Consider the following 12178-nt stretch of genomic DNA (forward strand, 5'->3'; position numbering starts at 1 on the left):
TGAACCAACTGTTGTGCCCTCTTTCAGGAATCCTCTACTCTCTCCTTGCATGTGCTTGTCTGTCACAAGGACTCTGTGATATCTGGCTTACAGTCAGCCTCTCCCAGCTTCATCCAGGTGAAGGACTCAGCCAACATCTTATCTCTACAGTTCCTCTCTTTCATGCCAATGGCCTTCACTTCCATTCAATTTCAGCAACTCAACCTTATGGCCACACCTCAGCATCATCTGGAAGTGGTCCAATCCCAGTCACCACAGACTGACCCATCCTCCAGCCCTGTATGCTCCTGTGCCCCTCCATGGACTTTTTCACCTCATCAAGATGACTAGTGCCTTGACCCTTGCTTGTTCTCTATGTCTATTAGCTGCTTCTTAGCCCTGAATCCTTTCCTAACTCCAAGAGACACCATGTTCCATCATTTCAAGTCCTCTTACCTATCTCATCAAATGCCTCACTCCCCCCTTATCCTTCCATTACACCCACTCTAAAAAATCCTCAATTCTGGAACAATTCAGCCACCAAAATTCTCTAGCCTTAAACACAAGCTATTGAGTCCACCAGCAAAGAAGAAAATCAATTAGACAGGAAAGAAGAGTCCACCAGCAAAGAAAAGAATCAGTTAGACAGATGGGTACCATTACACATTAATGTTATGTCACTGTTGCCACGACCTCAAAATCTCAGGTAATTTATTTGTTCCAAGTCAGCAGAATCTATTCTTTAAGCCCCACTCTCTCTGTCTGATACTCCAGTTATTGAATGTTGAGGCACTGCCCATTTTTTCAGTCTATTTTCTCTGTGTTCAAATTGGGTAAATCCTATTGAGCTGTCCTCCAGTTAACCAGTTCTACACTGAGTCACTGCTACTCTACTAGTGAGACCGTCCAGCAAGTATTTTATTTATTTATTTTTTTGGTTCCATTATTTCCATTTCTTTTCTTTGTAATTTCTGTTTCTTTCCTAAAATTTTCTATTTTTTCATTTGTTTCAAGAGAATTTTTAATTGCTTGTTGAAGCATATTTATGATGACTTTTAAAACTACTGTCAGATATTTGTAACATCTTGGTGTTGGCATCAGTTTCATTGTCTTTCATCACTCAAGTGGTGATTTCCCAGGTTATTGGTATGATGGGTGATTTTCTGTCATCTCCTGGCTTTTTGGCTACTGTGTTAGGAGACTCAAGGAGTCTTTTGAATCTATTTTAAATCTTGTCTTTTAGAATGCAGTCACTTTGTATAGGTTTAGTATGTAGACCCTGGATGGCTTTTGTGGGTTATAGTTCCAATGACAATTTAATTTTCACAGTGTTTGCACTAGTTTGATACATTTGGTTGACATGGTGCCACTGTGGGCTCCTGCTGGTCTCTGCTGGAACTACCTGAGGGTGTAGTAGGAATGTCCTCAGGTCGGCCACCAGGTCTCACTAGTAAATGAGGAACAAATCCTAATCCATGTCTGTGCAGAGACAAAACTTCCCTATTTTTTATTGTTGTAGTAGGCCCCCCTTTAATGGGTACCCAGCACCTCTGAGTGGGAGAGGGGTGTCTCAAGCCCGTGAGGGTAAGAAGCTTTACTGTACCAAATACCTGTTGTGGTAGGATCCCCCCTACTGGTGTCTCCTAGTTGCCAGATGTTTCTGGGGCTGGTGGGGGAAGGCTCATGCCTGTGAGGACAAAGGAGCTTCCCATGCTGGGCTGCTGGCTGTGGCAGGATCCCTCTAACTAGTATTCCCCAGCTGTTTGCTACATCTGGATAGAGGAGAGGAGTCTCAGGCTCATAAGAACAAAGAGGCTTTGGGGGCTGAGCCACTTCTTTGGTGGGATCCCCATTGTCAGAGCCACCCAGATGCCTACTACTTCTTGGTGAAGAGAGGAATCTCAGGTGTGGCCACTTATCATCAGCAGGGCTCCCAGTCAATCCCTCTTGCAGGTGCTGCCGGGACTGCCAGGCATTGTGGGAGGGACTCCTGTTAGGACTGAGTCTGCCTGGGCCCCTTCTATTGCTAGGTTAGGATCCAGAAACACTGAGCCTGGAACCACATCTGTTGGTGGGAGGGTTGTAAAGTCTCCCGCTGCTATGCTGTTCCTCTAGTCCTGGGGTCCCTAACTAGTTTGCTTGCCTCTTCTTACCTTTCAGTATTTTTTTATGGGTGTCTCCTGTTCTCCTGACAGGTTTATAGTTGTACTTAGTGGACAAAGAAGCAAGGACAAATGAGTCTACGCCTTCTTGGCTGAACCAGAAGTCCTTGCTTCTTGTTTTGATATTTAACAGTTTAAATGTAAAACACAGCTTTACATTACTTGTGACTCACATGTTAGTTGTCATAGAAATGGCTTTACCACAGCCTACAAGTGCAGTTTCGCCTTGTAATTTTAGATTGAATTCATTAAGAAGCTATCAAAAACAAAAACCTCCAACACCAACAAGGCAGACGGCACGGTTGGGGGCAGTAGCAGACTGCAGTACACAAGTTCCCTCTACAGAGGGCGTTGCCTCTATTCAACTCTGACTAAAGTCATTTAAGACTCTGGCCCCATGTTGCTGGATGTTTTGTTTTGTCAAAAGCCGTAAGTCTGAATTTTTAACTTAAACAGTTCCTTTTTTTTTAATTTAAGGTAAGCTACTAATTAAAAATTTTACATTTTGCCCAGGTCAAACAAAACACAAGTTTCTGAGTCAGATTCAGCTCACAGGCTTTCCATTCATTATAATCTTCCACACCTCGCATGTTGCCTGGTATATGGTTAGGATTCAAGATGCTTATTAAATATCTAGATAACTGGATGGACAATTGGGGGTAACATACATGTAATAGAAGTTAGAAACTTCTCATGTCAACGCCCAGGTGATAATGCTCCTAACCAGCTTGCTAGACTGGGTGGCCCAATGCATTCCCAGGCAACATGCTGACAGACGCCTCCGCTCTCACACCCCTTCACTCTGTCCTTGCAGCACCTCTTCCACCAGGAGCTATTTGCATGGCTAGGGTCCGCTGTGTTCGCATATCTGAATATGCCACTAGCATAAATAATTAAAAAACAAAAATGGGATACAAAAGCATGGAAATGGGTATAACAACAATAAAAAAAATGGAGCAAAAATCTACAAGGCGTCCACCTATGTTCATATTGCTTCGCCACTGTCTAAGCGCTCATTCCTCTTCAAATAACCCAAACTCGAAGTCACAGATAACATTTTACAAGTGCAGTTTAAGCAGAAAAAGATGATGCAGAACTTAAATAAATACACCCACATGCAAAGAAAAGACCTTGGCCCTTTATCTAAAGGTGGGCAAATGAATATATATGTATGCTTAACTTTATAAATAAGATCCATTTTTATGATTCCCTGCTTCCACTGGATTTTCTAATTAACTGACCAGCCACAGCTCTAACTGAACGACATGAGAGACCTCTGACAGGTAGTTCAGGTGACAGCCACTTAGACAAGTGGAGAAAATCTGTAGACAATGACCTTTGCTGATCTTTGCAGCAACTTCTCTGATGATGCTCTTGTGTCCTGAGACACGCAGGTGTTCTCATCTTTTTTAACTGGTGCATCCGCATCCACTTTTCCTTAATTAAAAAGAGAGAAAAAGAAGAGGAGGAATCGGTTAGACACATATATATTAGGCATGAAGACTCAGGATTTTTAAATTCAGAGCTGCAAGGATTCTTGGATACCGTTTACTCCAAACTACTCATGTTACAGAAAAGGAAACCCAGGCCCGCAGTGGTTAGGTGACTTGGCTAAGGTCAATCACACATCACCAACTTGTATTAATGCTCACACGCAGCAGGCCACCTTCCACCCACTTAGTGTTATTAAGATGTTAAGCATCATACAAGTGGAGAGCATCAAACTACATGAATCGAACTAAATTGCCTATGAGTCAAAATGCCCAAAACACTGAATGTCAAATACTGCCACAGCCCATAATGAGGAATCGAGATAGGTTAATTTATTATGCACATCTGTTGAAGTAAAACAAAATCAAAATAAAAGTTAACTTTTAAAAGTACTGTGGTATCAACCATAATAAACAAAATGGTGGAAAATAGATTATGTTTATCAAATAAATAAATAAGCCAATGCTGATTTTCCTGGCTTTTCTTGGTGACATTATATAAAGAGTAAAGTATTTAAAAGTCTCTTAATGTTTAATTTTCTTTCTTAAAAAACTTATAAAATACACATTCACCCAAAAAATTGAAACCACATCTCCCCAATAAAGAGAGGTTTAGGCTCTGAACCAGAAGTATTAAAACTACCCATGAAGCAGCAAATTACACACTTCTGAACATTTAATATTTTTTATTTTCATGTGTTACATTAGATTTCTTCCACAAAATATTCTTACCCATCTTATACTGGAGTTTCTGGATACTAGCGGTCATAGCCAATTCACGTGGGACCCACTCCCACTTAGATAACTAAGAAAGACTTGTACTTATCATCATTTTGACATTACCAAAGCCAAAATAAATTTAAAAAATAAATTCTTTTCAAAACTGGTTGCCTCATTGCAAAAGCTCAGCTTTAAGCCAACTTTTACCATTCTGGGCATACTCTAGAAACACTGACATGATTGGATGTACTGGGGCTTAAGAATGGTCAACTCATTGCTTTTCCATCTATAATGAAATATACCTACCATAGTTCCCACTGAAAGTAGAATCTCACTGTTTTCCAAAAAGAAAAAACAAAAACTTTCCCATTGTTGATCACCCTGTCTGTCAGTAAAAGAGGGTCATCATCCAAATTCATCTTTTATTTTAGACATTTCAGAATTCCAAAATCATCAGCTGCTTCCAGAACATCTTTTATACTCTCAGGGAGAAAAAAAAAACAGAAACACGCTGATCTATTCCATAACATATCTTGCCAATGTGTTCTGCAGAACACGGTAATTCAGAAAAGATTAGGAGGCTAGAATTATTAGTATACTCTAGCTAGATACCTGATATCTGAGTTTTTTATCTCAAGAGCCGGCAGTGAAGAGATAGCAGTGAGGGTATTTCCAAGGCAGCCGAAATCCTGGGCATGCAGCTTTCTGTGACAGGCACTTGTGGCCCCACTTTCAAGTACTATTGCTTTAGATTCCATCCTAACACCAAACAAGTCTTCTGTTCCAAAGTTATGCCATCCAAAGAAAGAGGGGGTGCGTTGGTGGTATAGTGGTGAGCATAGCTGCCTTCCAAAGAAAGAGGGCAAGCCATGGAAGTGGGCCCAGTCATGATTGTCAGATACCACACCTGAATATGACCTTTTCGGGTTCTGTGTTCATAGAGAGATCCTGGCAGAAATAAGGCTGTGTTCAAAGACACATTCTAATAAATTAAACTGAAGTTTATTGCTCTGTAGGTAAGCATCAAAGATGTTAAAGGAATGTGAAAAAACACAATACCAGGTAAGAAAGGTGAATCATCTTAATAGGTTTCCAACAATGACGTCCCGCCATACTGAATAGCAAAGTTGTCAATTTAATGAGAGAATCCACCACACTGTTGAGTCACAAAATCATTTATTTAGTCATTTATTCCATGTGTATTTTTTTTAGAACCAGGCATTGAAAATTTAGTGGTGAATAAGAGAAACATGGTCCCAGCCCTTATGGCATATATATTTTAATATGGGAGTGATATTCAATAAATAATTACTCAGTACATATAAAGCTATAAATTGTGATAAATGCTAAGAAGAAAAGAACAGTCCCAAGGAGGAGGCTGAGAGAATATATTATTTAGATTTAATAAGAGGTCAGGGAAAGGCCCTGTGTGGAAATGACATTTAAGCTGAGATGTAAGGATGGTATGTGCAAGAGTGCAAAAGGGGACAAAAGACCCCAGGTAGGGAATAACATTTGGGAAGATGCAGTGGTGCAAAGTTCTTGGCACAATCAAGCCGCAGAAAGAAGACATACAGCTGGAGCGCAGTGAGCAAGGACAGGCGGGGCAACTGGTGAGAACGAGGGGACAGGAGTAAAGTTAGGTGGAGCCTCCTAGGATTTAAGAATCTCAAATACAGTGGGAAGCTGACCTGGGATTTTGAAGGAGAAAGTAACATTGCCCAAGGGGAGTTTACAGCAGGCTGCAAGGGGATGTAGGGAGTTAACAGCTACTGCAGTAGTCTGGACGTAAGAGGATAATGCAGCAATGCAGGCCCTGGAGACGGAACTAACAGGATCAACTCAGGATGTATCTTGGAGTTGAACTAATAGACTTTGGGGGTACTCAGATATGAGAGTTTAGGGATTACTAGATATGAGAAGTGAAGGATTATTTACAGCTTTCCAACTTCTGCAGGTGGTTGATGGAGGAATCATTGTTGGCACAGAGAAGACTGAAGGAGGTGAAAATCAAGAGCTCTATTTCTGAGGTGGTTCTATTTAAGAGGCCAACATGAAAACCTTCACATGGTGAACCTGAGTAAGCAGTTCAACATGAAGGTCTGGAACTCATAAAGGCAGATCTGGGCTGTGGCTCTAAATATAATTTATGTGCTGAGAACTTTCATATCTGTACTTTCCAGCCCATGCTGCTGAGAAGAGATTCAAACCCAAGTGTGTTCAACTACTAAGTTCATGAAGCTCTTCCACCGCTACGTACTCAAGAAAGTAGTAATGTGCTGTTAAGGAGAACAATTCACTGAGGAAGTGACTTGGGTTCTAAAGGATGTATAGATGTTGTGAAGATAGAGAAGGAATGTAAAGAGCATTCCCAGTAAAGTCTGGCACTCTGCAAAGGCCCAGACCTGTCGTGACATGGTAAAGGGTTAGTAAGGAATTCACTGTAGCTACCAGAAGGTTGAGGACACAGGTAGGCAGGAAGGGGCTGGGATAGGGAAAGAATCAAGGCTCCGTAAGGGTGGACAGATCCCATGGCAGAGATTCTAGTTACTGCCCAATTATCTCTCCTCTTCTTTCCTAGTAATAAGAACTCAAATTTTTAACTGGGTATACTAGTTAAAAGTCTACATTCCTAGCCTCCTTACAACTAAGCATGCTTATATGTCTAAGTTTTAGCCAATAAGATACAGGTTAAAGAGTTGTAAGTGACTTCTAGGGAGTGTCCTTACAGGACAGAGGCCCAGCCCTCTTTCATTCTTCCTTCTCGCCATCTGGAATGTGGGTTTGATAGCTGGATCTCAAGCACTCATCTCGGATCTGGAGGCCACAGGACAAGGGGGCTTCCTACTGTGCAGAGCAGCACGACACAAAGAGTTGAAAACTAGGAAGTAACCTATAAGCCCTGGCCTGCCTCCCTCTGTTTAGTTTTATGTGAGATAGAAGTAAACTTCTTTTTTATTTAAGGCATTGATATTTTAGGATTTAATGTTATTCTCAATAGAATATACTTTTTAATATACAGGTCTAGATGATGAGACTGACAAGCTTAAACACTATCCTATGGAGCATTATAAAGGAAAGGGACACATACTTTTCAGGGCTATGAATCTGGCAGTAGCAGAGACCTTAAAAAGCTGGGGTTGCAGTCCAGGCAAGACACAATCAGAATCAGAATTAAGAAAGCAGCAGTGAGACTAAGATGAGGCAAGATTTGAGACGTATTTCTGAGAAGGGTGCTGTCAAGTGTGTTTCCATCACTATGAACCACTTAGTTAGACTACAAAAAATTGGCTTAAATTTTAAAAGTTTTTGATTGACAGATCAATAAAAGTCCATGATGAAAGTACTAGAATAGATGACAGTCCTTAACAAGGATAAAGGTTATTTGTCCCCACAGTCTTCTGTTTGACATATTGGAGGCAGAGCTGTGGTCCCTTCTAGTTCCAAGAATTCTAGAAAGCAGTGACTACCAAGTTTCTTCATCTAAAAGAGAGGATTTTGTAAAAAAAAAAAATAGATACACTTCTAATATAAGCAACTGTTTATATTATATTGCCCAAGGAACACTTTAGGAAGAAAAGTCCAGTGAAATCTTAATCTCTTCCTACAGATTACTGAAACTTCTATTTCTATTTTAAACATTTAAAAAGTAAAATGCCGTGGTTTGCTGGGGTTGGCACTGCCACTGACATAACAAGTGCAAACCCAACACCTCATTTTGATAAGAAAAATGATTCTGATTTCATCTTCTCATATATAAAAAACAAACTGACAGTCGGAAGATTTTTAACACTTTACAAATACACCAAAATGTTTCCAAATGACTACACTGTGACGCTCGGTGGGGAATGTGCAGAAAAAAGGATTTGGGCAAAAATGTGCTCCAATTTATCCAATTAAAAGGGTGACAAACACTGACAGACCCAATCTTTTTCCATCTCTGAATGAAGGGCTGTAGAAATTTATAATTTCCAACAAGAACTCAATGACATCTGTAATATATTTCATAAAGAAAATATTTCCCTTCAGACCTCTTAAAATCAACCAACCAGGAAAACTTATTTTATGGGCTCCTCTCCTCACTGAAATGTAGAAATGACACAAATTCTCATGAGGCAAGGTAACAGTCATGTTATCATCATTTGCTAGGCTGCCAGTTTGCCAGACATAGTGATGATGACCATTCGAGGACCAGCTCTTGCGAGGGCCAAGACTCAGGGGCACCAGTGAGTTTCCTGCTTCCCCAAATCCCCAGCCCAAGCAAGTCTCACTCTGAAATAAAGCTAAATGAAATTGTATGGTATAAGAATTTCAGTGTTTTCATGTCCATTACCTCATTTGATCCACACCACAACTATGGGCAGAGTAGGTATTGTTATTTCAGTTTCACCAAAGAAATGGGAGTAATGAAGGGGCAGAGCCAATCAACAGCATACAGGGATCCTGGTACCGACTGGTTACCTGTTCTCCACACCAGCAAGAATCAGAGCATTATGGGAAAAATCAGGAAAGTCTACATCAAGATATTGCTTAAGCGGCCATGGGACCCCCTGAAATGCTGGAGTTAACCCAGTGAAGGTCCTGAATACCTATGGAGGATCAGTCACTAAATGACCCTGACTATCCTCAGAAAGCTCATGTGCTAGGAATGTGACAAGATGCAAACAGATATTGAAAGTACATGGTGTTCGTGATAGCTGGCAACAAACACTGTGCCCACAGGCAGTGAGAAGAGAGCCGGGCAGTTTGACAGTGACCCCCCGAGCTGAAAATGAGAAGGCAGAACAGGAACTAGCCAGATGGATGGGCATGGGGAGCATTCCAGAAGGGAGAAGAGCATGTGCAAAGGCACACAATCAAGAGAACACCGAGGAGGAAGAAGGTTCTATTTGTCTAGACAAGTTATAGGGATTAGACCACCAAAGGCCTCATATCACATGCCGAAAAGTATGTATTTTATATTTTTGAGATGAAAAACCATTGAAAATTTTGAGAATAACATGCTCAGAATTATATCTGAGAAGTGAATGCTCAGTCTATTGTTCCTTGGTAGAAAATCTTTTCTACAGCTGATTTTAAGATTTATTCTTTGCCTTTGGTTTCTGTAGTTTTATCTTGATGTATCTAAGTTTAGATTTTCTTTTTTAATTCTACTTGCAATCATTGGTCTTCTTAAATATGTGGTTTGGGCCTCAACTGTTATGGAAAATCTTAGCCTTATCTTCAAATTTCACATTTTTTCTCTCCTCTCCTTGTAGGACTTCTTGAGACCTTCTTGCTCTATTATCCATATCTTTTACCCTTTTCCCTCTGCATTTTCTATTTATCTCTCCATGTCTCTCTGGATAACTTTTTCTTACCATCTTCCAGTATGTTAATTTTCTCTTCAGCTTTATCGAATCTTCTGTTAAATTTATTCATTGAGGCTTTTTCTTTAAGCTATTTAGTAGAATACACATTTTTCCTCATCTGCTGTGTTCTTAAATTCATTATAGTTATGTTTATTTCTAGAAGTTGTATTTGGCTTCTTTTCCAATTTGCTTTGTCACTTTTCATACTTCCCTATTCTTTGCAGATATCTTCAAGCTTACCTTTTATTTCTTTAAACATAGTAGTTTTTTATAGATGGCAATGATTCCAATACCTGATGATGTTTGTGAAGGGCTGTTTTTGTTGTATGTGGTTGCTGATGGTTCTTCCCTTGGGGTCTGGTTTCCTTGGGTGCCTGGTTATATTTATGAGCTGGTCACTGAATAATTTGAGGCCTAGGGTGAAGAAACCTTCCCTCTGAAAGAATTTCTACTTGATTTTGCCAGATAACTGGAGGCACTACCAGCCCTTAAACCAATTCAAGACTTAAGATCCTTTGGATGATCCAGTCAGCTTGAACCTGGGCTGCAATTCCACATGAGAGCTGGTATATTTCAGATCTGCCCTCACCCTGATGGTTTAGCCCTTTGGGGTCTCAGCTTCTTGTGAGGAGTCTGGGCTTTCTTTCTGTCCCCCACAGCTGCTGATCAGATCTGCAGGGTCAGCTGAGTCCTCCATTTCAGTTCTAACCAGGTAATGCCTGTCAGCTGTTTGAGGCTCCAAGAAGGTTTTTTACTTAACCCAAGTATTTTTAGTTGTTCAAGTGAGAGAGTGTTTATCTGAGTAAAAGCCCACCATTACTAAAAACAAAAAGCCCCTAGGATATATAGTAAGAAATACTTTACATGTGGCAGTATAGGGTAGTTAGGGAGCAGTGACAGGGGTGAGAACAGGGGAGGGGTAGTGGCCATCCACACAGGAAACACAACAGGGAGACAGTGAGGAGGCACTTGTGAGAGTGCCCAGCGTTACGTTTAGGCAGAAGCGTGAGGGACAGAGAGAAGAGGCAGGTATTCTCACATTAAGTTTTCTCAGCAACCCCATGAGGGAAGTATTACTACTCTGATTTTCAGAGAATAATAGTCAGCAGTTCAAAGAGGCGGAGTAACTAATGCCAGGGTCCATCCAAGGAGACAGTTAGTAGAGGGGGTGTCAGAACCCAGTGTGACTCCAAGTCCAAACTCTTCCCATCACAGTATGATGAGACCTGGAAGAGAGACAGGCGGACGTGGGTGGGCTCCAGTGAGGATGGGAAGGTTCCCAAAACCTTTACGATTCAGTAATAGACATTTTTGAAGTATTTTAAGTTTTAGAAGATGCCAAGTGATGAACACCTCTCCATATAATTTCACTGCTTCCACTTATAGAGATGATAATAAAGTAGTTAAAAAACATGAACTTTGGAGTCACAAGACCTAAATTCAAACCTAGGACCTCTGGCCCTGAACCAAGTTACTCCTTCTCTCTAAATTCCCTCCTTTGTAAATTAGGAATAGTTTACATGAGTTATGTTTATATACAGTGCCTTGGCACAAAGTACATTAACAAGAATTATTCTATGCTATTAATGTTGTTGTCATTATTCTTATTATTAGCAGTGAGGTTTTCTTGCAGTGAGGTTTGAGTGAACCCAACCCTGTTACCCTGTGTATAACTGACTGGACAAGACTGGTGTACAGGACATTTCCTCATCTGCAAAATGTAACACATCTTATAAGGCTAATGGGAAGATTAAATGAAATTCATGCAGGTAAAAGTGCTATAGTGGCTGGAAAACAGTAAGTACTCAACAACTGCTATATAATATATGTTTAAATTGCATAATTTTCCGTATGCTCGGTGCATTCTGTGCAAAGCAAAGAGGATTAAGAGATGGTGCTACATAGGCAGGCAGAGGCCAGGTCGACATTAAGAAGTTTGGATTTATCCCAAAGGCAAAGGAAAGCTATAGAATAAAGAAGTCAGGAGACTAACAAGATCTGTGCTTTAGGAAGCTCACCCTGGTCGCTGTGTGGGGAACAGACACAGAGAAGCGAGACGGGAGAAAGGAAGGACAGTTAGCAGGTGACTGCAGTAAACCAGGCTAGGCTAGCGGCAGAGAGGGTGGAGGGTTCTGGATAGAGAGATATTTAGAAGGCTGGAGGGAACTGGATGTGGAGTGGTTTCTGTCTCACTTCTTCAGCACACAAGTTCTCAAAGTAGTTTCCTCACAGCAGCATCACCATTACCTGGGAACTCTTAGAAATGCAAATTCTCAGGCCCTACCTCAGCCCAACAGACTCAGAAACTCTGGGGGTGGAGCCCAGCAATCTGTTGGGACAAGCCCTCCAGGGGATTCTGATTCTGATTCCGATTCACACTACAAGGTGAGAATCACTGCTGTAGACAAATGAGCAAAGAGCCATCACAGCGGGAGCATCTCGGGCAATCAGGAGGCTGTGTAAGTTCAGTGAGTCT

At 41.0% G+C, this 12178-nt stretch overlaps 1 protein-coding gene across 5 annotated transcripts in view; it reads right to left on the minus strand.

Moving 5' to 3' along the window:
• The window catches only part of DIS3L2 (DIS3 like 3'-5' exoribonuclease 2), a 369779-nt gene that overhangs the window by 213888 nt on the left and 143713 nt on the right, over window positions 1–12178 (minus strand). For all 5 annotated transcript variants that reach the window (XR_012123461.1, XR_012123462.1, XM_073217986.1 and 2 more), the window contains one exon: window positions 3478–3578. Coding sequence is in view for 3 of the 5 variants with exons in the window: in XM_073217986.1 (XP_073074087.1) it covers window positions 3478–3578 (101 nt within the window). In the remaining 2 variants the exon portion in view is untranslated. The remainder of the gene's footprint in view (window positions 1–3477; window positions 3579–12178) is intronic.

The sequence above is a fragment of the Manis javanica genome, chromosome 12, assembly GCF_040802235.1.
Source record: "Manis javanica isolate MJ-LG chromosome 12, MJ_LKY, whole genome shotgun sequence".
Lineage (NCBI taxonomy): Eukaryota > Metazoa > Chordata > Mammalia > Pholidota > Manidae > Manis > Manis javanica.